General features: G+C 41.5%; 1 protein-coding gene across 3 annotated transcripts in view; it reads right to left on the bottom strand.

Annotated features, from left to right (window-relative positions):
- Window positions 1–133: 133 nt before the first annotated feature.
- ANO6 (anoctamin 6) overlaps window positions 134–27,151 on the bottom strand; it is a 278,097-nt gene continuing 251,079 nt past the window's right edge. For all 3 annotated transcript variants that reach the window (XM_064491795.1, XM_031462717.2, XM_010989569.3), the window contains 7 exons: window positions 26,678–26,847; window positions 26,375–26,472; window positions 19,913–20,043; window positions 13,261–13,466; window positions 9,269–9,471; window positions 7,964–8,069; window positions 134–3,254 (listed from right to left, as the gene is read on the bottom strand). In XM_064491795.1, the coding sequence (XP_064347865.1) occupies window positions 3,048–3,254; window positions 7,964–8,069; window positions 9,269–9,471; window positions 13,261–13,466; window positions 19,913–20,043; window positions 26,375–26,472; window positions 26,678–26,847 (1,121 nt within the window). In that variant the 3' untranslated portion in view covers window positions 134–3,047. The remainder of the gene's footprint in view (window positions 3,255–7,963; window positions 8,070–9,268; window positions 9,472–13,260; window positions 13,467–19,912; window positions 20,044–26,374; window positions 26,473–26,677; window positions 26,848–27,151) is intronic.

The raw sequence follows: 27,151 nt of genomic DNA, 5'->3' as shown, positions 1-27,151 counted from the left end.
CTATGAAAACTTTCAGATCTAATCCACATAAAAGTGCACATCTGTTATCTGAGTGACACATAATTGGTAAATAGCAGATATACATTTTTTCTTTCCTAAAAAAACATTAAGACAATTACAAATCCAACCATAGTATTTTTTAAAATGAATTTATTAAAATGCTTATAACTATAAAAGAATATTAAAATGCACAGAAACTTGCAAAATATTACAAACTTTACATCTTATGCCACAGTGTATGAAAAGCATCATAAATATTTCAGTTGTGTTTTTGTTAAGCCGCTCATACATTTTACCTTTTCAAACATCTTATAATACGAATGCGAGAAATAGTATAAGAAGTGTTTCAACAACAGAGCCCATTCGGCTCCCCCAATTGTGAACGAATGTTTTCTGAAATTCAAGATGCACGTGCAATTCGAGGAGAAGGCTTTGGGTGACAAAACAGTTTAAAAGATGGTCTTGTTTAGTTTCCAAACAAAAACAAAATCTTTCCCTTCCTAGTGACATAACTAAAATATCTGTGGGATATTTAAAGAAAGATCCCCTGAGTATTTTGGTCTGATGCTTCAATCCGTTAAAATTCACAGGCATCACAAAAGGATCAAAACTAAAATCTCTCTAGTGGTTAACACCAGGCAGGTCTAGGGCCAGATTTTCCTTTCATCGGTCACCCATCTCACCCAGCCAGTTTTCCAGGGTGCAGCCTCTGCTCCCATTTACTGATCCAGCCCACAAGTGCCTGCAGACAGCCCCACTTCCTCACCACCAAGTCAGCAATAGACTTATGTGAACACTGTCAGTGCCACAACCTGGCCATTTGGGGACTATTGGCAGTGTTCTACATCACATTCACTATCTTTAAAAATGTAGAGGTTAATTTTTTTCCCTCCTGTCCACAGAAGCACATTTTAAACTATGAAGGCGGTTTATGAATGATGATTTATGAAAACGTAAATGCACCATTCTTTTAAAGTTGTATTGTATACACAAGACTTTCCTAGGAGTCCAGAAACAGCAGATCCAACACTAGCAGATAGTCCTACACATCAGAGAAGAGGAGAGGTAACATGAGAAGCAGCAGCCCCAATTCCAGGAGCAGGATCCCAGGTGAGCAGGGGAAGCGACAGTGGTACCCATCTGGGCTGTGGTGGATGAGAACATCTCCCCATCGGGAAGAAATTCATTTGTAGCTCCCTGTGCAGCCCGACCTCACGTGACCTGTTGTGAGCACTCTCTGATCGCATCCTTACCATTATCAGGAAAGTTAGTGAAATGCTGTCCCTGATCCATTGGGACAATTCCAAAGTCCAGAATACTGTTTTGATGGATCCTACATAAATACTGGGATTTTCAGGGTTTTTGTTTGTAACATTCTTGGCAGGCATTTAGAATTCTGACCTGGAACTAAGCTACTCTATTACTACAAGCCTGGAAATCTCACTTAAAATTCAGTGCCTCCTTTTTCTCCGCGGCTGGGAATCCGAGTGGCTTGGCTCTTGTGGCACCTGGGCATTTAGCAGCATCCCAGTGGGTGGCAGCCCACCTAGCGAGAGCCCAGCGCCAGACACCCTCTCCTGTACCCAGTCCTGCCCTGTTACCAGTCACACGCAGTAAAGACTGTCCAGCTGAATAAATCGAGGGCAAGATGTGCATGGTAGGGCAGGCGTTCCGCAGGAAGTTACCTCCAGCTGACGGCAGGGTTGGTCACCAAACCACTTTCTTTTCTCACCCTTAATTGCCTGATTAGCTTGAGGGGAGGCTGGAAATTCAAATCCAATCCAGTCTCTTTTCTTGACTGGGAATAATCTGGGTATATTCCGTCTCTCCCTCTCCCTCCCTGGAATTCTCCTCTGGTGCAAACATGCAATTAGAACAAGTTACTGGGCTTGCAAGAGAAGGGAGTAAGGTGCGCTGAGCAGATGCTCTGCTGTGCTGATCACTCGGACGGACGTGCAGAATCCCCACGGAAAGGCAAGGCGCTCTCCACGGTCACACTGAGCGCTGTTCTCCTGACACGCGCAGCACTGTCCGGTCACAGCGGTGCTCGTGGTTTGTAATGCTCTCCTTTCTGGATCCGATGGATAAAGGGCAACTGGTGGGAACTTGATGGGCTTATCTTTTCCAAACTGTTGATAAATACGGAATTTTGGGAAAGAAACTACAGATCTTTAGAAGAGGTAATTACCCTGATCGGTATGAGTTACAATCCTATTCCAACCTGTAACCTTCCCTGCTTTTGTTGTCTTATTCCCTGGAGATTTGCAAAGCAGTCAACATTGAGTAGGCGCAGGACATTCTACCAGTGCTCCTGGAAGATGAAAGGTGTCGCTGTGAATTAGCACAAATATGCCTCAGAACCTTGCTATCTTTATCCCAATCCATTATGAGTCTTTCTCTGAGATGGAAAGATAGGCCAAGATGAAGACTGAAACTATTTGCTCTTATTACCTGAGGTTTCCTTTTCTGTAGGGATGTGATAATACACCTAAATATTGTGAAGTCTTGAGTCTATATGCCACTTAATACAGCATTCAAGCTGAATTCTGCGTTAGCTGTTTTTAATCACATGACAGCTAGCATGTCTAGTCTTTAATAATGGTACTGTAAGGGAAAGATAACTTTGGAACAGATCTGGCAAAAGTGAAGAACTGAAACACTGCCTAAAAATAAAAAAGATCATGTGCTTGAGAACAGAAAGGAATGGAAGTCATCAATGGAGGAAAAAAATCCATTCTGCTTTGGTAGGGGCTGCTTTTAAGCAAGCGAAGAAACTTTTTTTCTGTATTGCTAAAATACCAATTTATCAAAAAAAAAGTAACATTTCAGGTTTTCCAGGTGATTAGCTTTATGCCCTTCTTGATCTAAATTTTGCATTTTCAGTTCCTGCATCACTCGCTGAAACTGAAAAGTAACCTGCATGAAAATGGCCATTGTTAAGACTCATGTCTGCCAAAGTGATTTAACTTAAAACATTCTCATTAGTGATTCGTAATATATTTGGACAGAGCTACATTCTTTAAAGTGCTTCTCAGAACATAAAGCTCTTAGTCTACTTTTGGTCGTAAATTGTTGTCCACCACTTCTACCATCCGCTCGGCTATGACCCCCATGTTTTTCGTCATATCTTTGAGGTGGTTCTCATGAAGGAGCTTTTGGGTTAGGTATTTTTCTCTCTTGATCTTGCTCTTCGTGCTTTTCGAGACGTCGGGAATTGCATACGAAATGAAAAATTTCACAGAGTAGATGATATGCTGAGGGAGGAGAGAAAAAAAGAAAGTCACAAAAAGATGGAGGAGAACGCTGAGTTCCTTCCGTTTATTTTTGTCGGTCACTGCAGCAGTAAATCAGGACAAGGTGGTGGGCATTACACATGGACATCCAGTCTCTCCCACCATGATGTGGCTCTGCCACGGAGCTGCGTTTTGTTACTTTATAAGTTTCAAGAATACTATTTGATACATAGAAGAGAAGATATCCAATATCTGTAATATACTCACCATGACACTGACAGTGCTTTAATATTTTCGTGTTGCTTTCCTATCTCATTCCCAGGCCTATTCCCCAAAGATAAGCACTAACCCATGTTAGTATGTATCATCTTCTTTTATTATATGTCCATATCCCCAAACAGTTATCTTGTTCAGTTTTGCTATATTTGAGCTTTATAAAGGTAGTATGAGACTATATAGTACAGTCTTTTGAAGATTACTTTTTTCATTTGAAATTAGTTTCTAAGATTCATCAACGTTATTGTGCATAACCGATGTCCATTTCTTACCACTTCTGTATACTGTTCCACCGTGTTAACACGCTACGGTTTGTTCCCCTATCAGAAGGTACTGGGTTTGTGTCTAGTTTTTATATTAGAAACAGTGATGCTGGGAATGTTTCTTGCACTTCGATTCTGGAGAATTTCTGGGGGAGTTTCTCAAGAGCGTGCACCTGGGAGTGGAATGGCCAAGAGCCTCTGTTACGTGAATGTTCAATTTTACAAGATGGTACCAAGTATTTTCCAAAGCAGTCATGCAGGCTTACACACCCATCAGCAGTGGGTAACAGTTTCAGTTGCTCTACATCCTTGTCTGCACTTATTATCATTTTTTTAAAATCCAAATTGTGATTATGAAATGGACTCTCACTTTGGTCTGACTTTGCATTTTCCTGAAGACTCATAAGGTTGAAAACCTTTTTATTTATTTACTGTTCAAAAATCTCTAACCTAGCAAGATGACAGAGATAATATAGAATTAACATAATGAGAAACAAATTATACATAGTGTTCAGAAGTGATAAGAGCTATGGGAAAAAAAGTGCTGTGAGCTAAGTAAAGCAGAGTAACAGTTATTCATGAGTGTTATGGTGGGAGGTAAATTTTATATTGATTTCATATGGATTAGTCTGGATATGCCTCACTGAGCAAAGACTTTAAGGAGGTGAGGGAATTAGCTATGCAGACATCAGGAGGAAAGACATTCTGGGCGTAGGGAACAGCCAGTACAGTCCACAGGGTGGAAGCCCGCAGGATGTACTCCAGGAAGGCTGAGAGAAGTGACATCAGGGAGGTAGCGTGGCTGGATTGTGTTGGGTCGTGTATGTCACTGTAAGGACTTTGGCTTTTCCTCTCAATAGGGGCTCCAGTTAGGAGACTGTTGCCCTAATTCGGGCAAGAAATGATGGTGGCTCCAATCTGGGGGATAGCAGCAGAGTTGGTAAGAAGTGGTAAGATTTGTGATATATTTGCAAAGGAGAAGCCAACAGGACTGCATTTGGAATAAGCTGGGGAGAGAAAACAAGGAGGACTCCAAGAATTCTGGCCTGAGCAACTGCTGAGATGGAGCTGCCATAATTGAGGGGAGGGGAGAGTAACTGTGGAGCTAGGGAGGAGAACATTAGAAGTGGATTTAAGAACATATGGGAATTGAGGGCAGTCAGTCTGAGGTATCTGTTAGATAGCCAAGCAGAAGGGTCAAGTATGCAGTTGGATTGATGGGTTGAGCTCAGAAGAGAGGTGTTCTGGAGATACCCATTAGTGAGTCACTTAAGGTAACACTTAGAGCCTGCGGACTGCATGAGATCACCAAGGCTGGGAGTATAGAGAAAAGAAGACAACCAAGGAATGAACTCTGGGGTCATTAAGGAGAAGAGAAGGAACGGACAAAGAAATGAAGAAGCGGCTGCCTAGTGAGGTGGGAAGAAAGGCCAAAAAAAAAAAGAAAAAAGTGTTTTCTTAGGTGCCAAGTGAGGAAGAGTTTTGATGATCAGCTGTGTCAAGTGTTTTGCATAAGTTAGGTAATGTGAGAGTGGAGAATATTCTGAGATGAGAGAGATATTAGTGAGTATGAATGATGGAAATTACAGAGTAAAGAGGCAAAAGCTGATACAGGAAAGGTTTTTTTCCCCCCCATCTATTTCTGAGGTAGGTGACACTGATAGACATGCAGATTTTCTGTGTTACACCACCCTTGCATTTTTGGGAGAAAGCCAGTGTGGTATGGTGTCATCTTTTGAAAATATATTGCTAGATTCAGTCTGCACATTTTAGAAAGATCTTTGCATCTATGTAATAAGTAAGATTGGTTTATAATTGTCCTTTCTCTTTGTATTCTTGCCTGATTTTAGGATCTGAAGAGTTGGTATTTCCTTTTTCTGATCTCCGGAGGAGTTTGTATAAGATAGAGATGATTTATCCTAGAAAGTTTGTTATCACTCTTCTAGAAAACCATCTGGCCTGGTGTTTTCATTGTGGAAAGATTTTTTTCAATTGCTCAAAAAGTTTTCCTCTAATTTGAGGTTTCCTGTTACCTTCCTTATCAGTTTAAAGATATTAGACTCCTCTCTTCTGGCTTCCATGTTGCTATTAAATCTACTCTCATTCTAATCTTAATTTTCTTTGTCAGTCATCTGTGTTTTTTCTCTGGTTACTTTTAAGATCTTATCTTCAGTGTGCTGCATTTTCCTTATGGTCCATATAAATGCAGACTTCTTTGCTTAATATTTGTTGTGCTTTCTGCTCTGTGAACAGATGTCTTTCACTGATGCTGGAAAAATTTTAGCCAATAATTCTTCAGATATTGCCTCTCCTCCATTATCCATTTTTTTTTTTGGAAAGTTAGTCCTTCTCATTCTGTCTTCTATGCCACTTTTCTTATCTCCCTGTGATGTGCTAGTGGTAATTTTTTTCAAACCTGTCTTCCAGTGTACTAATTCTTTTTTCAAAAACTATAGCTTTATTTCTAAAAGTTCTATTTAAATATTTTCAAAACTGCCTTGAAATTTTTATAGTTTCTTATTATTTCATTGAGATTTATTACTTTAAATATTTTCATATATGGTTAGTTTATTCCTTACCTGGTAATTCAAAGTTATTGAGGTTCCAAATCAATTTTTTTGGATGAATCTCATTCCTATTTAAAAAAAAAAAAAAAAACTTCCCCCTTTTCATTGTTCATCTTTGATTGTAAGCTCATATTTGATCATCTTGATCTGAGAAAAACCTGGGGTCTAAATTGAAGACACTTTTCTCTAGAGAAGATAAAGTCTAGCCCTTTGTGGGGCCCCTGGCAGAACCCAGGAGTCTGAAGCTCAGCCGTCCCACCTCACTGCTGACCCCCGTCTCGGCCTCCCTGAGCTTTGAGGTGGAGGCATCATCTTTTTTTCCTCTTTGCAGTTTTGAGCTTACTGGAAGGGAAGAGAAATCTACAAAGGAACTTATCTTTTCAGCTGATTCTAAATAGTGACATGGCCTCTCATAGTATCTAGTCCACCATGATAGCAAAAGGAGACATCTAAACGTTTTGGCAGCTTGATACTTGAATATGAACAAGTGACTCTTGCTGGTATATTGGATACTGCACTTCAGGAATCCATTTACGGTGGTGAACTAATGATTATTTTCTTCTATAGCTGTTAAAAAAAAATACTAGAAAATTTATCAAAGCCTGTCCCACTCCTTTCTCACTAACAGATTTTGATTTTATTCACAGCAAACCAAATACCTCTCATTTCATCCTACTTCGCTGCTGGGAGCAATGAGATGTGGGTGATAGTCTGCTCTGGGGGCTCCTGGCAGAACACTTTCTTTCCTAACAAATAGGAACAGGTAAGGCTAGCATCACCTTCTCCTCCTTCTCCGCCCACCCGGAACTTATAATTGTTACCTGGAGTTGTGGCAGTCACACTGCAGTCATAAAGTGACATGCAGTGAGAGAAAACCGAGAGAGTTGGAGATACGGTCCTCACATCAGGGAGCTGGTACTGATTCAGGAACCACCACCTACCTCTAATGCAATTTGTTATGTGAGAAAAATCAGCCCTTATTTGTTTAAGCCGCTGTAGGTGGGTTTTTTGTTTCCCGCAGCTAAATGTAATCCTAACTGACCACATCCATCAAGTAGCTTTTGAGGTTTCAGAATTTAGTAATATTCAGTCCGTGGAAGAAGCAAAGTTGGCTAGATCAATTTCAAACATATAGCTGCCTTAGTCACTTTCCAGAGCTAGTAAATGTAGGGGCGTAAAAAACTATTGTAAGAAGGTATACTGTGAATGTGCAATAAAAAATAGTAATAATACAAATAAAACTGATATAGCAGTAATATTTCTTCAGGGTAGACATCACATCTTATTTGTCTTGAATAAGCCCCTTCACAGCCTAGTGTGCAGCCCAGTGCCCTCCATACTCCCCCCCCCCCAAGGGCCTTCAATTAATACTAAATTGAAAGGAATTGAATCCCCTAGTACACAACATGCTTTTACCTTTTAAAGCAGATAGCCTTCATTTAATTACTGAGAGCATTATGGGTATTCTCAGGTCAAATCTGATTAGTAAGTGCCCTAAAATAATTATTAGCAAGAGATAAGAGCATCCTGTATATTTTAAGTCAGAGTCGGCAATACTTAAAGCTAATAAAAGGTCTGGCCGTATATCTGCCTTGTGAACTATTTCAGAGGATACTTTTCCTACCTCCGTGACAATGATGAAAGCCAGCTTGGCTGCGATCACATGCCAGTAGTAGATGTTGTGTTTATACTCCTGCGGGTGTCCAGGAGGGTGCCGGAAATCACGATACCTGGAAACAAAGTGGAGGCGTATCAGGAGGTGATTCTTTTTGATCAAATGCTGTATATTTAATGCACCTCTTTTAAATAAAACATAATATACATTTCATCCAAGAGTTTAGTTTGATGACGAAGACTCCAGTAACACTTCATTTAACTTACAAGAGGAAGAAGATGATGATGGATAATGATGGATTTAAGAAGTATCTTAAATTTTTTGGGGGGGGGGCTGAGAGTTTTATCCCTGCTTTCTCAAGAGTAAAACTAAAACTGAGGATATTTTCAGAAACATGCTTACCAACGTATTTATATAATGCTGTCATTAGGGCTCACTCAGCTGTGGGGCTATACTTCCCCACAGAGAATCCTACCTACTTTTTATAATTTCCTTACCTAATTTCCTTGTTTCAGATGTCATGTGCTTCAGGTAGCATAGCTCTGATTTTCTACCCGTAACCTATTAGACTTAGAAGTTTAATTAGTCTTTAGAATTATGTAAAGTAAGAGTAAGCAGAGGCAATGTGGGATTCTGACGATGCTCCACTATGTGTAACTTGGAAACATTTATTTGGGGCTTATTTCTGGTTTCTTACTTGTGTTGTTGGAGAGTTTGAATCAGAGAAGACTTTGAGGAGATGAACTCAGTAATTTTAAAGCCTCCATTAGGTTTAAGACTCTGATTGGAAGAAAAAAAAAAAAACCCTCTAAAACACGTAGTCGACAAACCTCATCAGTTGGTAATTTTGTTGATGTGCACCGTCCACAATGGATCTTACCAGCCATGACAATAAATGCAGAGAGCTTTGGAATACTTGTAGAGAATGCTGCTAGGCTAGGCTGAGGTACTTACCTTGTTTGTCGTGGTATTGCTTTGTTAAGTGACTGCTCGTTTGTCATCATTCAGGATCATCAGGGTGTGCTTAAATAACACATTAGTCATAACAACTGAGTAAGAGTTTTCTCCTGGATCCATCTCCCTGTAGTCGCTTAACTCTCATTTTAAAAGGCTGCTTTATGGTTTGGTTTGAAGGTTCTAACCCTAGTCTGTACTAACTTTTATATCTTACCCTTTTTTTTAAGTTTATTGAAAAGAAAACTAGGGAAAAAAAAAAAACACCCCTAGCAGTTGTGATACCAAACAGAATTATATTACAACAAAAGTCCTATAAAAGGTGAGGTGCATTTTTAAATACCAGTAAACAGAACTTGCCTGCACGAGGTATGGTCACCAAGTCCAGTGTATGGGTTGTCCTTGTTTTTGTTTTTGAAGTCCACGATGTTGAAGTAGGAGAGGGTGTTGTTGATGTAGCCCTCCATGGTGTAGTTCAGGTGGTCCCCATAGGGCGGGACGGAGAAGGACCAGTAATACACCAGGCGGGGGATCATTTCTGATGTGAAAGCGATGATCATGGCCTACGGCGGGAGGAAAACAGTAAAACGGAGCGTTAATTTAGAGCCTTTATAGTTATGGTTAACAGACATGCCAGAATTACATTTTCAGCAGTAGATTTTTTTTTTTTAAAGATTCAGAAACCTTAATTCTTTCTTGTCAAATGGATATAGATAGTGAATGTCTTAAAATCTTTGAGCAACTGCTTTAAAGTAGAATAGTTACTTTGCTTTTGGTCTTTAACCTAAGGGAATATCCAGAAGTCCAGTGGCAGTTCAAAAGCAAGGGCCTGATCCTTGCCTATTATGTTTGTTAAGTACAGTAAGAATAACTGTCGACTAGGGTACTGTGGATAACTCAAGAGCTGCTTGCATATGTTAACTTCATTTTCAAAAATTAGAATATAATGAAAAGCAATCAACCTTGGAGATCTATTTGATATAACTTAATCTTTAAGAATATAGATTTAGATGGCCCTTTTGTATATGTAACACTTATGAAAATAAGTTGGCTTTATAGAATTCCTTTGTCGATAAATAACTGATTAAAAAGCTTTTTATCATTTGCTTCTTAAAAATAGAATATTAATTGCATAAAATATATTTTCCTTCAGATTCATACTTTTTTCCTATATTATCTTGACTTGTTTAGGTAAGTCAACCCATAGTCTGATTTATTTTAAACATTCAGTATGTGCTTCTGTATTAGCAAGAATTCTTTATTACTTTTAATAAAATGTAGCAGCAGGAGGCTGTACTGGGATTGATCCATCCACACAGTCAAGCAATGATACCTGTTTTGTGAGGTCTAGGGTCTAAGCCTCTCAACTTCTAAAAGATTACATGGATAAACTTAAAAACATTATAAATTATTAACTAACAAAGTTTAGTGTGTTCCTGGATTCAAAGTATAAATATGGGTCAGTCTTAAATTTGGATGTGAAACTCTTATGAATTACATGAATTTTCTCCAAAATTCTTTAATTTGCACTTTAAACTCTCCAGTAAAAAAAAATTGGGTTGAAGGAAGGAGAAAGTTGAGAACAGACTTCAATCCGAATTCTATGGGAATAAACAAAGCTAAATGTTTCAGTCATTTTTTGAAGCAGAAGAACAGACATGTTCTCTGCACCACATGATTTTAATAGTCTTCATCTGAACATATGGTTTAGACACTGTGAGACCACAAGCCAACAAACAAGATCTCAGGCAAAGCAAGAAAAACAACTAAGGGGCTTTTCTATTGCAAAATTTCCCCCTACTAGAACCAGCTTTGTCATTTCCTCTGATGTGAAATCTCTGGGTGTATGCGTGCTTGCCTGGTGGTGGTGGAAGGCAAAAATATTTCACTTTTCCCAGATTTCAATAGATTAAAATTTCCTGTTATCATTTAATTCAACTCTAGCCTTTTGCAGAATCACCTGCAGATGTGCTTCTGGAAGCAACAAAAATTCCAACAAGGAAGATAATTCTATTGTCTCCTGACAAGATACTTTCCCTCCCAAATTGAGCAGCTCTGAGACACACTGCAGGAGTACAGATAGATGCAGTGTGCTTCATTTCCCATGCTGTTCTGACACAATTTTCCATTTATATCAAAATAAATTAAAATCGGTCTTCAATAGCAGATGCTCTGGCATGATACCACAATGTCATTTCCGCTTATTTATCGAGCCAGCGCAGCTTTGGAATGAATGATTTTATACCAAACTCCTGCTTGATGCCCTGTCGTCTCCCTGGTGGCTATTCCCTTCTTCCTAAAAGTTCTCCTGTTATGGGCAGTTAGCCTTTGCTCTGCACATTTGATTGGAAAGGCACAAATTAAGTATGTGAGGGGAATGACACACTTATTTAATTCTTACTTACATTACATATATACAAACACACAGGACCTGCATCTTCTAAGCTGTAACTTCCTAATATGGGCAAAAGGATGGTCTGTAGTTTAATCAGTGATTCTAATAAGCGGTTTTTCTAGGGTGTAATAAACCAATGCCTGAGTTATAAGACAGAACAACTGGATAAGAATCAGTGGCACCCATCAGTGGGTGCACGTGTGCCTGTGTGTGCACACACGTGCCCATGCACATGGAGCAGCCTTGGAGACACAACCAGCACTCCATCTGTGCTGATGGAGCAAAGCCGTGCTGGGGAGATGAGGAAAAGGTGCCTAACATGATCAAGCCAGGACGCTTGAGTAATGGGGAGTAGGAGTCAATTGAATTTTCTGGTTAGCTGAAGGTCAAACAAAAACCCTTTTAGTTTCAAACCTCGTTGCAAAAAATTCTCTGAAAGCGCAGGAGCCCGCTTTCCTGCTTTGCTTAGTGTCGTACAGCATATTGAACATGACAGATTCATACTTTACTGACTATGGAACTGGAAAGGCCTCACTGTCATTTCTGAACATCAGTCTATGTTTTGCAGCACAGTGGATACTGAAAGTAGGGTGATTTGAGTCAATGGAAACGGACATAACCTAGCAGTCATTTTCTGTGTGTGATTTGCCAACTTTCTCCAAGAAGTAGGGATAGCAAGCAAATCAGATAAATTGAGGGTTCTTGGGGCGGGGGTTGGGTTGGGGTGACAGCTGGGTGGTCCCAGGTAACTTGTGTTACTGTGTAAAACTGTGACTGTGATCCAGTGACACATTGTCAAGTTCTTGTGCCTCTAGCTTTGATACCTGGCCAAGTCTATGCAGCCAGTGTTAAAGATGGTAACTAACATTCCCTGAGGACGAGGCTCTGTGACTTCCATGCATTAACTCACTGAATTCCTTAAGTACCCTTTGTGGTACATAACAGTCTTAAAATATGGGGCAGGGAATTATTCTGTTTGTAGAGGATGAAGTGAAGCCCTGAAATGTTAAAGCCTGGCCCGAGATCATGCAGCTGGGAAGTGCCCAGCACGTCCCCTCACCCAGGAGCCTGGCCCACAGCCACTGCCGGACTCTGTTCTGTTTGTACGAGTGCTCGTGGGAAAAGGCCGGGGACTCAGGGCCAGTGTGACTTGATTAAGAAATTCAAACTGGGATAGCCTTTTGTTGGGGACTGTGACCCAGGAGTGAAATTGGCAGTGAAGTAAGGGAGGAAAGAGCTCTGGTTGAGCTCCCTGCTGCACTATGAGGGCAGGGAAGGAGGGAAACTGTTCAGACTGGTCCATAATCATTACAGGTTGTAAACAGTGAGTTCTGTTCCCTCACAGCTCAGACACACGCAGGGCATGAGGATGCTTAGCTAATGACCAACAGTGGGGTGGGGAGGAGAGAAGGGACCACCTCCTGGAAGAGCCTCTGCCCCAGGGGACCAGGAAGGTAACGGACGACTGGGGATGCACAAAGTGTTTCTACCCCATCATCAGGTAGTTCCTACTTTAAACTGATAGTCTGGAATACATAGTAAGAGACGGTGGAATGACTGCTCTTGTTTTAGGTTCTTCAAACTCTAAGTGGATAGATTTCTATCTCCATTATACAAGCGCTACTGGATAACTTTTATAGTCATGTAAGGATTAAAAGAGTTAGTACTTATTAATGCTGTTACCATGTTTCTATTGAATTAACACTTGAGCAATAGTATAACGGTCATGCTTCTTAGCTGCCTCTGTAAGAGGTCTTGTAAGTGACAAATAATTATAAAGAAAATACACTCAAAGTAGTAACAATTACCGTTCTAACAACTATGTTGTTTATAAGGATGATGGTATTAGCATCTCCCTCCCACATTAAACAATCCGAACGTTGGATTCCTTAGGAAGCAACGCAAATGCATTTTTGGACTTTTCAAGGTCTCTGCCCCGTGACGCCTTCTTACTCACATTGGTCACCACAGCCAGAATTGCTATTCCTTGCATGATGGGCTGCCAGGCTCCGATGTCCTGCGCTTTTTCTGGCACCATGCGTCTGTACTGGGTAGTCAGTTTCCACGCGTCCACTCTGATTTCCAATATATTGTTCACCAGAGCCAACAGAGGGGCCAGTGGAAAAGAGGCCACAAATAAGGTGACGAACCCAAACTGAATAACTGTCAATGGAATGGACACACATCATGGAGCGGTGGATGGATGGAAGGACAACACACATTCCTTTACTCTTGTAAAGAAAGAGAAAGGCAAATGGCGAACTAAATCCCAAAGAGAAAAGACATTCATGGCAATAATAATGTTCAACAGTGAAAGAATCCAAACAAAAGACAAATATAAAATCTCTGGGAAGACAACTAATTACAGTCTGTTTCTTTCACACACATATGCTTAAGGGGAATAACATACTTAAAAATCTTTAACCAACCATAGTTATTTGCTGCTAATAAACTAGGGATGCTCGAAGCATGTTATTCATTCTCAGTGTTGAAATATTACAATCTTGGAAGATGATTTGTAATTGAGGATTAAAAAAAGGAATATTGTGGAAGTATCTAACAATTTAAAAAGAAATAGGAAATGTACCTTTGGGAAAGCTCTGCGTAGAGAATGTTGGAAATATGCTGAAAATAGGCAAATGAGCAAGCTCCCCTGAGTCTGGGAATGTGAGTGCAGCACATTCAGAGTCTGTGAAGTTATTACAAGTCACAGAAAGGTATGCAATTAAAGTGTCTTAATAAGCAAAATATCCTTCTTCAGGAATTTTTATCTTGATACTGTTGGTCTGCGTGGTTACAGGAAGTCAAAGTTGTGGTGGTGGCTTAGAGGTTCTTACCTCTGTCTGTAATTTACACGGCGTTGCTATAGATGGAGCAGCAGAGATTTGGGGTAAGCCGTACCACGGGGTGGAGGAGGGGTTAGAAATGATCAGGCCAGAGACCTAAAAGGCGTTTAAAGTAAACTAGTACAGGGATGTAACTAAGACAGTGGATGAGAGGTAAATTTATAGTTCCTTTAGGGTTGTTGCTCAGCCAAGGGACAGGGACCACTCTGGCCAGGAAGGGCAAGACTGTGGAGGGGGTGGTTGGGTAGGAGAAGCTGACGTTTGCTTCTGACCTGAGAGGCAGGGATGTGCTGCAGAAAAGCAGACAGGCAAGGACCAGAATTGGTGATGCCATAGAGTCAGCAGCATGGCACCAAACAGTGATGTCAATATCTGTGTCCATAACCCACCTAACCCTACATGAACTCATCCACCTACAGGGGCCAGGCAAGTAACAGAAATGCGTGGAGTGGGTGCAGTAACCGGCAAGTGGATATTCTAATGAAACGCACCACTCCCAGTCACCATATTGGAACAACAGCCCCAAGCTGTCAGATCTCCTCATTCAAGAGAAGCCAGAAATTAGGACTTTCTTAGCCATCAACCCAGTTCAGAACCCAGAAAAGACACCATTTATAATGACAACAAAGGCACACACTATTTAGAAAAAATTAGTGAAAAATGTTAAGATGGTTGTGATAAATAACTTAAGAAAGAAAAACGATGATGACTGGATGAACGGTAGGATGCACCATACTCTTCACTGAGCAGACTCAAGTTTGGGGACCGTAGCAAATTTATTCTCCAAAATAAAATTTAGAATTCAAATGCAAATTTAGTTAATAATCCCAAATGGATTTAAGAAAAAAAGCTGAAAGGTGATCCTAAAGTTCTTCCAGAAATATACACAAATATACAAGTAAAATAATGAGGAGGGATGTCTGAATTCGTAGTGTTAGGGACATTCTGAAAAAAGATAAAATAGGACCAGCTCTAGGAGGTATTAATCTATGGTCATGGAAACAGCTCAGAAATAGTGCATTGACAGTATGAATGAAATAAAATAGATTTCAAGAATAGATGCAGATATTTATAGGATTTTAGTAATATTATAAAGCTGACACTTCAAATCAGTGGATTCAAGTATTGGAGTAATTAGCTAAATCATTGGAAGACCTGGTACAGAGTCCTCACTTTTGACATTAAAATAAATTCCAGATAGATTTTTTTTAGTTAAAAAAAAATCAGGAAAAACCCCAACATGGTTTAATCTGTTCAGATTTTCAAGTGAGAAGAACTTTCTAAAAAACTTTTGGAACCAAGACCAACAACAACAAAGGCCTATCAACTCAGCAAGGCCAGAAACACTCACTGTAAAAACAAAAATAACCCTCGCCTGACCCTCTCTCATGACCCTGTATTGCTCTCTGATACTTTCTACACTTTCTTCTTCCCTTTAAAGTCACGTTTCTTGGAGAAGTTCCTACACCGATGACTGAGCCAAAGCTCAAAGCTGGACATCCTCCGTGGCCCTCACTGCGGCACTCAAACAGGAGTTGCACTGTCGGTGGCTGCGTATTCCAAAGCCAGTGGACATTTTCAGTCCCTGTTTATTTGATCACCAGGTAGCTACTGATATGGCCAAATATTTTCCTCTCTGTGGAATGTTTGCCCCCTTGATTTTTGTTTTATTTAAATAATTTTAAACAGCCAAGGGAGAAAAGTGTGTGTGTACATAGGCATACACACAGATCTGGTTTTTTAAAGGCTACCTAAGTGTAGTCCTCCTCCTCTTTCTCCCTGCATTCTTGGCAATTAAAGGTGGGCTTTAGCTCTTGCTTTTCTGACCCCTACACCCACCTTTCTCATTATGCTCCTTTTAATCAGTGTTCAAATCCCTCTTAAGCCAGGTTGCAGCCTTCCCTGTGTTGGCACGAGTCTCCACTAGTTTTCTCCCAACTGTTCTGCTATTCCTCTTTCTCTTGGTGGATTTCTCTTCTCCCATTTGCCCTGTACATGTCCCTTTTTCCCAGGTCCTCATCGTCAATTCTCTGCTTAGCATGCCTGAATCACCCCGGGGCCTCACTCGCTGCTCCTCTGAGCTCCTGACTGAGAATCCAGCCTAACAATGGACATCACCCCTCAGATGTCCCACAGACACCTCACACTCAAAATATCCATCATGGAACCATTTCCTCTCTTTATATACCACCCTGCAGATTCGGTCTCCGGAAGGTTAGCTCAGCGACCCTACGCCTCACCTGCCATACCAGTCACCTCTGCAACACTTACCAAGTCTGTCTCCTGAATCTCCATTCCTGTGCCCACAGCCTCTCTGCAGGTGTGCATCGCTTGGTGTCTCCGTTACCTGGGGTGGCCCCCTGAAATATCACCTTCTCCCCAAATATAGGCCTCCTCCCAAAACAGTCCATTCTGCTTCCGGAATAATCGGATCATTTCAACATAAACATCATGCAATTCTCTTGCTCACAAATATTCCAATATATCCCTGTTTCTTTAAGGGCAAGTTCAAGTCCCCCGGCTAAGCACACAAGACCCATCATGCAGAGGCCTTGCGTACCTGATCTTCCCACCTATGGATCCTTTGTTCTAGCCCTACTTGTTCTTCAATATGGCCAAGCTGTTTCATGCCTGTGTACTCTTGAACGTCTCTACCTCTCTGCATGAAGCGTCCATTCCCTCCACCACACGTTAGAGAGCTAACTTCCATTCACCTTACAAAATCCAGTTCAAATATCTCCAGCTCTAGGAAGGCTGATTTGTTTTCACATGCTTAGTGCCACCAAGTCTTACCTGTCTCGGGTCTCCCCAGCAATTGATACAGTGTTTGGCACAGCAGGTGCTCAGTGTTTGATGGATGGATGGATGGATGGATGAATGAATGAGTACAGAGATGAGAGGACTACAAACCCTCCCCAGTTACTCAGCTGCCATTTTGGAAGGTTCATCCTGCAAAGACGAGGAAACGTCAGTGCAGGTGGTGGGCAGACGCAGAGCAGAGGTGAGGGTGTGGGGGAGACAGGCCTGGTCCTGGAGAGCGCAGGGGAGGTGTGGGTGGGGCAGCACTGGAGAGATGGAATGAAGGGGGTGGGTGCAAGGAGATGCTGAAGAACAATTGATATTAGCTGGAGAAAATTAAATAGAGAAAATACATGAAGGGAAGATCAAGTGAACTCAGCAAGGGTGGAAGAGGCAGTACCAGAGACAAAGGGGGCTCACTTCATCACTCACTGCATTTCACTTAGGGCACCCGCCCGCTGGGAAGGCATCGCCAAATTCTCGAGAGACTGGTGTTTGCGCTGTGTAGTGAGTGCTCTAAGTACAAAACGGTATCTTATGGCTTCCAGATTTTAAGGCTGACAGACTATTTCTCTTATGTCCCATGTCGAGTTCTCAGAAGTCAGGATCATTCGCTGGTGGAGCTGGGGGGAAGCAATTTTGGTTAATACCCCCAGGGTTACTCTAATCTCAAAGGATGGTGAGGAATTCATTAAAAAATAAAAAAGGAATTTCACTCAAAAAAAAATATGCCATATGGAACTTGGTGGGGGCCGTGGGGGCAATGTTACCATAAACTCGGCTCACAGTTGTATGTGTGTGTTAAATCTCCAAGCTCAAGCCGCTTAAACGTGTATGATGACTAGGGTCCAGGCAGTGGTGCTTTGGACAAGGACTGGAAGATGCCAAGGCCTGACTACTGTCTCCAACAGGATCAGTCTAGCCAGGGAGCACAATGGACACAGGGACAGAATCACACACCATCAAGACAGGAGTCAAGTGCGATTAATGCCTAGAGAGGAGAGCAGAAAATCTGGGTAGAAAGTGGAGGGTTCCTGCTGAGGCTTGGCAGGCATCCCTCCGGGCAGAAAAGAGAAAGGTAATTCAGGCAGAGGAGACCAGGGCTGGTGGCTGGGTGCAAGGCCTAACTCCTGGGTTCATCTGTCTGAAGTGTTCCCCTTCAATAGCTAAGAGGCATAACTAAAAAGGCAGGCAGGGGTGTCATTAATGATTATGGGGAAAATTGGAAGGAGGAAACTGTGGTCAGGAGATCACCACCAAAGGCACTCTATTTTAGAGGAACAAAAATAATTCAAAAAGCACTTGGAAATTCTATCTCCCACGAACCAAAAGAACAAAAAATAAGTTTCACTCTGGTGTTGAATACAGAATAACTCAGAAACTGATTAATTTTAGATAATAGGAAAACAATTTAATAAACCTGAAAAATCTCTCTATAATAGCTGTTATCCCATCCTTTCTTGCAGGGTAGGGGGAGGCTGACTTACTTAATTGGTAATTATTTTCATGAGACTCTGAAGTTCCAAAAGTCCTATCAGTTTCTCCCCAAAGCACAGAACTTCCTTTCAGTACCCTTTATTTGACTAACTACAGAACAATAACTTTTTTCCAAGGCTCTTTTTTTGTGTGTGTTAAGATAACAAATGATATTCTGTCTCCAGAATGTTGTTATTATTAATGCTGATAATCAGTCCAATAAGAAATATTTACAATTATGACTCATTTTGGAAAAACAGGTCATTGGCTTACAGTCCTTTTGAAAATCAGCAGAATAAACAAATAGCTTCTACACCCTTAATGGAACCTGGTCCCGAAAAATAACAAAAGCAAAAATGAAATTCAAATCAGACTCCAGGCTGCAAGGCATTGTTGACTGAAGACACTGCAAGATGAACCTTTCACTCACTGAAGGAAGCAGATGCGTTTCCATGTATAATGTATATTTTTAAAAGCAATTATTTTATATATAGAATGTGATTTAATAAAAAAACAAACAAAACCTCCCTCTATCTGCAGACTTACAAACAGGAAGCACAAAGGGGTGTCTTTGCAAACAGGAACCCCTATGCATAAATGCAAAGCCTGTCAACCAAAATCCTTTCCTGTTCTCCCAAGCTCAAAAAAAAAAACTGTAATTCAAGGCAATGGTGAGCTGAAAGGGCACAGATACAAAACACGTACATTGTTAGCCTTCTGGTAGATAAGAGCGCCATGCATAATAGAAAAGATGACGTTTACTATGGAAATCTATTTTGAGATGCATCCATTTAAAGGCAACCGAAAGCTCAAAAACAAGTTCAACCGAAGAGAGAGACCAAGCGAATAGTACAGAAATGGACAAAGACGTTGGAGAAGGAAGGGATCTGTGCTCAACATTAATTCCAGACCAGCAAATTCGTCCTGAGTTCAAGCCAGTGATGTGCCATGAGGTCACTCAAGGAACCAGGCAGAAACCATCAGCCAGAGGAAATAGGAACAATGTCAAAGGCAGGTGTGAGATGTGGAAGGGGTGACCCTGTGACCCTTGCTGCCACGAGGCAGGCTGCTCCCGTGGGCTTTCTGCACAGGCTGGCGGGCTCACATGACTCTGTTTAGAAGGGTATCAGCCAACAGCTGTGCTGCATGGACTCCAGCCCGAGCTGAGTCACGGCTAATAATAGTTCTGAGTTCATTCTTAGACAACATGGTCAGAACGCTCTGAGAATTAACGGTGGAGACGTACCTCAATGAATATTCCATTTCATTCCTTGGCAATAAATCTTCAGCTTTGTACAAAGTAAATATTGACAGAGATACACACAGTCACCTTATTTGAAAGCCTGATTGTATAATTTTATCTAATGGAGAAAAACGGACTCCATTTAGCTATGCTAGATAATTATTTGGCTCAATGACAGATGCTTCTGAGATCCAAAACATATTTTAGTATGATGGATAGCACCAAAAACTTCACTAATGACTTACTCATTTCAAGGTATTCATAAAATAATCCCAGCTTGCCCATGGGCTGCAGATGGTAGTCCTGTTCCCATCGTGGGGTGTTCTTTTCTGCTCCCGAAACTGTGCGATACCGTCCAATGAGATTCATGACCCAGCTGCCAGAAAGATCAAATTATAAAGCAGAGTATTACCAGACCAAGGTCATAAAAGTATTACTGATATTTCAAGCTGAACACATCATCTTCCCAAGAATTTAATTTCTTGTTTTCAGGCAGAATTTCTTTTTATTGCTGCCTCCCTACCCCCAAATACTCTGAAAAGCAGTACTGACTACGTACCTGGGTTTATCAAAATTGTAACGACTATTATTTTATCTCCTACCTCCTTTTCAGGTGGGCATTTTAGTTTTTAGAAGATACTTTTCCTCATTTGATTGTCTTTTTCCCCCCTGTTTCTCTGCTACTATCCAACATGGTCTTTCCAGTCTGAAAATCATCAGAAAAAATAAGTAAAAGGAAGAAAGACGGGGTCCATGAGCTGGTGGTAAGTGCTGTGGGGGAAAATAAATGGGGCGAGGAATGGAGAGTGCATTTGTGGTAGGGAGGAGTGGGGACGGGGCAGTGACCTTTGAATAAGGCAAAAGAGGAGGCAAAGGGGGGTGGGCAGCAGAGGGGGAGAGGGAACAGTGATCACAGGCCTGGCGGCCCCTCACGCTGGACAGACAGCACGTAGGCAGGTGTGGTCCAGGGTGAAGAGGAAATAAGTCTGGTGGTTTTGGGGGGTGAAGCCTAAGAGACTGCAGTGAGGATATGGGCGTTGTTCCCTCGTAAGGAAGTAGGGAGCCATGGAGGGTCACTGAGCAGAAAGGTGATACTCCGACATTGGATCAAACAGGTCCAAGACCCTAAGTTAAGCTGAACAAATCAAGGGCCAAAGAAGTCACGTGCCCCCTCGAAGTCAGCGCAGAGCTTGGAGGAAACACAGCCTCGACTCGCAGCCCCGCGCTCTGCCCCCTCCTGGATGCTGTCCCGCACAGCTGTCAGGAGTCTCTTAGGTTATCTTTTTTCCTCTCTCAGAGGCTTGGAGGCCAAGTGAATGCTTCCCCCTTTTTCGAATGGCAATTTGTCCTAAAAAGAAATTGGAGTTGGCAGTGAAACAAGGCGCGCACCTGTAGCCTACACAGCCGTTGTCCCCGAAAGCAACAGCTGGCGCGTGGTTTCCTCGCGGAGTTCAGCAGAAGAGGCAGAGCAGCAACAAACAACTTAGCATCGGCTGAGCTTTGGCTGATTGCACCGCACATGTGTACGGATTTCAAATTTGTACAATGAGGAGGCTTCACACGAAAGGCAAGTGTATACACTGTATGAGCACACACATGTGTATACAAACACACACAGACACACACAGAGTGTAAGCTGTGACTTGTAAACAGCTGACCCTGCTGGTTTCCTGCTGCCTCTGATCTCCGCATTAACTGTTCACTGACTATGCCCCCAGGTTTGCCGTGGGGAGATTTTTCTGCAACGGAACATGCCCTTGGCTTCACAACTTGCCCCACTTCTTTCATTGACATTAGGGGAAGAGCGGGGGGCTCTGGGAAGTGGCGGGGATACGGACTCAAGACACCCCTGAATCTGAATCCACACTTCATGGCTTATTCATTATTTGGCTTTAGTTATGTTCAAAATGCAATTGTTGCAAATCTCAAAAGATGATTTACACTTACTGCTAAGGCAAAATTTTGGTAGTTAATAGACCCACCACTGGATCCTCTAATTTAACATGTTCTTCCTGTAATTCAGATATTACTCTATTACAAATTTCCATTTCTATATTTTGATATCTGCTTTTCAGTACAATCACCTTCCTTTTTTACCCGCTAAATTTTATGATTTTAATACACTTTTCTGAGAAGGGGTCTGCAGGCTTTCTACCTACGATAAATTGATAAAGACATCCAGGAGACCAAAACCACATTTAACTTCTGAGATAAACTCAACTCTGTCATACATACGGCTAGATTTAGTTTGCAAATACTTTGTTTAGAAAATTTTTGCATCAAACAGCAAGGTCCTACTGTACAGCACAGGGAACTACATTCAGTACCTTGTAATGGCCTATAATGAAAAAGAATATGAAAAGGAGTATGTATATAGGATAAAGGAATATATAAAGGAATATACACATATATTCCTGTAACTAGTCAAGTCTGAGGCTTGGCCGGGAACCCGCAGCTTGATACACATTCCAGGGGTCCTGAGGACCACACCTGTCCATCACCCTCATGGCACCCAAACTCTGGAGTCTCCTGGTTGACTTTTTGCTCTGCCTCACATTCCTGCCTCAGTCTCTTGTGGAATCCTCTCCACGCCCCAGAGAAGCAGGTCTTTTACTATCGGGGACCCAAGTCCATCATGGTTTGGATTCAGGATGAAACTTCCATCCTGGCTTACACGGCTAACTCATCTGGCGCTTCCTTCTTGTACTGAACTGCCCTTCCCCGCCGACAGTATTAGGTCGTATTAGAAGTCCTGACTGGCTTGTTTTCCTGAGCTGCAGACTCTGAGCCGCTTGTCCAGTCTTGCTGAGTGGGACCGCTCATCTATGGCAGAAAATCTTGGGTTGTCGTCTACCCATCATTGTCCTCGGTCTTTTGGGTTTTCTGATGGGTTATGGTTCTCATGCAGGGATATTAATTTGCACATGAGACTCATCTATAGACCTTTCAAAAAAAATACAGACACTGGATCCTTCCTCCCCTGGCCAAGACTGGAAGCGTTCTCCCTCTAGCAGGGGTTACAAAATCATTTGCTTGGGAATTGACCACACATATTAGCATAAACACAATAAATTGCCTTTTACTCAGTACTTACCGTGTGCTCCATACCTCATTTTGTCTTTGTACCTTCACTATCACATTTTATCTCTATACTATAGATAATCAGCATTTCTGCTGAGGACATTCCCTTTTGCTAATCTTGAATACAAGTACCCTTGATTCTCTGAATCTATTTCATTCCTGAGTTTCCTGTTCCTGAATTTAAAGAGTGGGCGAGGGACACCTGTATTTAAGATTTCTCTTATTTTATATGTCTCTGACTCATCCTCTAACCAAATCATATCTGGAGAAGAGAGATTTTCTCTTTTAAGCATTTGCCTCTTCTTATTATATAAGTAGTGATACCCATTGTGGAAAATGCAGAAAACACAATAAAGGAAGAAAATTACAGCCATACATTATAAACACCAAAGGACAATGCTATGGCATTTTGGACATTTAACTGTTTTTCTTAACATTTTATCATAAAATTTCTCCAGGGCAAGTTGCTTAACCCTGAAATTGTACTAGCCTTTTGTCAAGTACAGAATAAAATTCCCAGAAATGGCCCTAGTATCAAAATAGTATGTGAGGCTGGGAAGGCCAAAGGACTCTGAGCTTATTCTGAGTCCAACAAACAATGCTATTAATTTACTAATGTTACACGTTCGATGCCTGTGAGTCACTCATTCACTCAGCTGGCTTGGACTGAGCACCTACTAAGTACCAGGTGCCGATCCAAGTGCTGGAGAGACCCCAGAGGGAGCCTGGATCACAGCATCACTGTCCTTCATTGCCCCCCGAATCCTAGTCAAGGACCCCATGTGGAATTGAGGGGTGGAGGCAGGTGAGTTTATGGTGAAATTCATTTTATGTTCCTTTGGACATATTTAAATGGCATGAAAATAGTCGCTGACTTTGATAAGTTTTCTTTTCCCTTCCTTTGTATTTTTGAGGACAGGTGTAGTTTTGGGGTAGCAAGTTACTGACAGATCTTTGGTATGTCAGGATTTTATATGAAAAAGTAAGAAGGAAACTGGCACCTTATACAAAGAGAAGAGGCAGTGATGAGAACACAGGCCACCCTCGAACTTGGCTAACATTCAGCATTCCTGGTTTTCAAACAAGGGAAACATAATTCAAAACATACTCCCTAAATATTTTAGGCCCCAGTAGAAACATATGGAGGCAAAGTCCAGCTCACTGGAACCTACAACAATGTGCTTACTTAAGTGAAGGTATAAACAGACCACAGATACTATAATATATCCTTTACTTTAAACTATTTCATGTGAGCAAGTTTCATTTCACATGAATTTCTCAGGGCCAGTTTAGGAAATATATCCTTCTCCTTGATTGGTTAAAATAGCTCACTGACAATCAGAGTCATCAAAATTTAGTGTTAAATAATTAACCTGTTTCCTTCAGGAAATGCTTCTGAGTAATCTGAGTTAAGTATTTCCTCTATCTGATCTATTTCTTTTCACATAGAAACAGAGTATTATTTGCACACAACCTACTTTTAGTCCTCTGGAAAAATCTGACTGTGAGCTCAGGGTAAGGGTTGTCTACTGCACAGTAGGGCAAAAAAAGATTCATTTCACAGCCAAGATCACAATCTTTTTTTTGCAGGGGGTGGTGAGCTGGGGGACAAGGGAGACATCATTGTTTAGAGACAGACCCCGGTAATTCATACTGAAGCTGGAAGATGAAGCCCTTGTGAAAAAATGTGGAGGGACACACTGACACCCAAAGGTGTTTACTCTGCAGAAACAGAAAGAAAGAAAAAGAAAGAAAGAAAGAATTTAACTGCTCTGTAAAGAGAATGGGCAGAAACTTGGTAATGAGGGGGACAGAAGAAAGGTTAGGGAAGGGAGGAAAAACAGTGAAAGGGAAGTTGGATGTGGTGGGCAGAATCGCAGGACTCTGGAGCCTACAATGAAGGGTGATAAGGAAAAAAAAGTTCAAAAAGTTTAAAAAAATAAAAAAGTTAAAAATAGTTTAAAAATATAAAAAAAAGTGGAAAAAAAAAGAAATAAAGAAATTCCCAGGTTTATAGTGGCACGAAAGACTTTAAAATGGAGGGTTTTTTTATTTTACAATTCAAGATGTTTGAGTTTCTCCTCCATGCCCCGAACATCAGTAAGGCCTGCTTGTGTGAGTGGCTTTGGGGGACACCACGGAGAGGGCTGTGCTCTGCGTTCAGGTTGGCCAGGAGCAGAATGCTGGTGTGGAAGGCAAGACAAGAAGAGAGATTAACAGTTTTGTGAGAATAGAAACTCAGAGCCAGAAATTACCTTAAAAAGGTGAGCGTGGTAGGCAGAAAATGGTTCCCCCCAAAGATGTCCGTGTCCTAATCCCCAGAACACATGAAGATGTTAGGTTCCCTGGCAAAAGGGGACTGTGGTTGCAGATGTGGTTAAGGTTGCTAACCAGCCGACTCTAAGAGAGACGAGCTGGATTATCCAGGTGGGCCCAATGTAATCACCAGGGTCGTTAGAGGAGGAAGAGGGAGGCAGAAGAGGGGAGAGAGGAGTGAGAGGAGACGTGACCACAGAATAAGAGTCAGAGGCACACAACCTTGCTGACCTTGAGAGGCAGAAAAGAGGTCACAGGCCAAGAGACGCAGGTTGCCTCTAGGAGCCAGAAGAGGCAAAGATACAGATTACCCAGGGGCCTTCATAAAGAAACAGCCCTGCCAACACCTTGACTTCAGCAGACTTCTGAGTTCCAGAACCATAAGAGATTAAATTTGTCTTGTTTGGTGGGGACTTTTCCTTTTTTCTTCCCACTACCATAACGTTTTGGGATGTTTGTTACAGCAGCAATAGAAAACGAATACAGTAAGCTGCTTGAAATGCGCAGAAACTGCAGATAACATTGGACTGTCCACTTTGATATGGGATTGGGCTTATGTGGAATTAAAAGGACAGTGTGACCTTAGCAAATATCTGTTTTTCTCATTTTTAGGAAGAGAACAGTAAGTCAAAACCTCGTAGTTATTATTTTAGACAACTATCTCTTAAAATGTTATGTAACCCTGAGCCTTAGGACCCCAAGAGAGCCTCTGTCCTTAGAGGCCACATGGTTTCAGAGAGATGGGGTCTTACATCTGAGTCCCACAGTGGCCTCTTATTGGCAATACGAGCTTGGGCAAATCATTTACCCTCTTTAAGCCACAGAATATTCATCTGCAAAAGGGGGACAAGAATAAGGATTGTTTGGATGCTTAAATTACACACACACACACACACGTATAGCACTTAATACAGTGACTGGCACATACTAGGCACTCGACAGATTCCTATTACTGATTTTAAATGCGCGTATAAAAGGAGGAGAAAGCTGTGGGAAGTTGTGGAAAAACTTAGTTCATGGCCCCAACAAGGGCCATCTCCCAAAGGGCTCTGATCAGCCACCAATGAGCAATAAGCATTAACTGCAGCAGTTCAGAATTTAAGTCAAATATAAAGAGGGAAGTTTTTAAACATAACTGTGAAACACTGGGTATGTTTACACTGTTGGCTGGATCATCTCATCTGGAGACCTTTAAGAAGCAGAGAGTGTCCCCTGTTTTAGAGATGGGCACGCAGCTACATGGACACGCAGGGAAATGACTTGGCTGGGTGGGCCGTTCTCACCCCACGATCACACGACTCAGTACTCACGGAAGTAACACCTCTTGTATGTTGTTCCAGATTGCTTTTCCTCCCATGATTATTGTCAGCTGTGTCGTCAGTTCAAGGAGACAGCCACCTGGGTCACACTGGAATATTAAAAAGAAAATCTCATTTAAAGTTTAGATAGGTCTCACATGAAATAAAGTCATTAATTTTATTTTTTCTGATAATCTTGTTTAGGCTAAAAAATAACCCCTAAGGAATAGACAATGAAGACCCTCTTCATTGGACAACTGAGAGAAAATATGAAATAGCTTAGACTGTCAACAGAACACAATGCTGTATGCACACCTCTTCATTTCTGTATTTTCCCAGCCAGTACACCGGATCTCCCGGATAACCCACAAATTTGCCCTTAAAGAACGCGATGTAGAAACACGAAGAGTAGTAGTTGACAAACTGGAATAGGAACATCTTCATGGTCAGGCTGTTCTCATAGTCAGTCTGGGTCCTTGGGAGCTCTGTAATTAGAATGAAGCAAAGTTAAGACTGTAAAACACTGATCAGCTTTGAGATCCTAATCAAAGCCACCGATACATGGTTAACATGGTAAAAAACAAAAATACAATTCACACTGTTTCCATTTAAGCTGTTTTGAATTCCTTAACATAGCTACTATGTTAATTCCAAGTGTACACACTGTTGTAAGAGTTTCTCCCCACCATGAACACCATATCCCATAAGGCAAAAAAACAGTCAGCTGTTCCTTAAAATTTATAAGCACAATAGTATCCAATGGGCAAAAACTGTCTTCTCTCAGGTATA

The sequence above is a fragment of the Camelus dromedarius genome, chromosome 11 (genome assembly GCF_036321535.1).
Source record: "Camelus dromedarius isolate mCamDro1 chromosome 11, mCamDro1.pat, whole genome shotgun sequence".
Taxonomy (NCBI): domain Eukaryota; kingdom Metazoa; phylum Chordata; class Mammalia; order Artiodactyla; family Camelidae; genus Camelus; species Camelus dromedarius.
The sequence above is the reverse complement of the archived record's forward strand: the minus strand, read 5'-3'. Positions and strand labels throughout refer to the sequence as shown.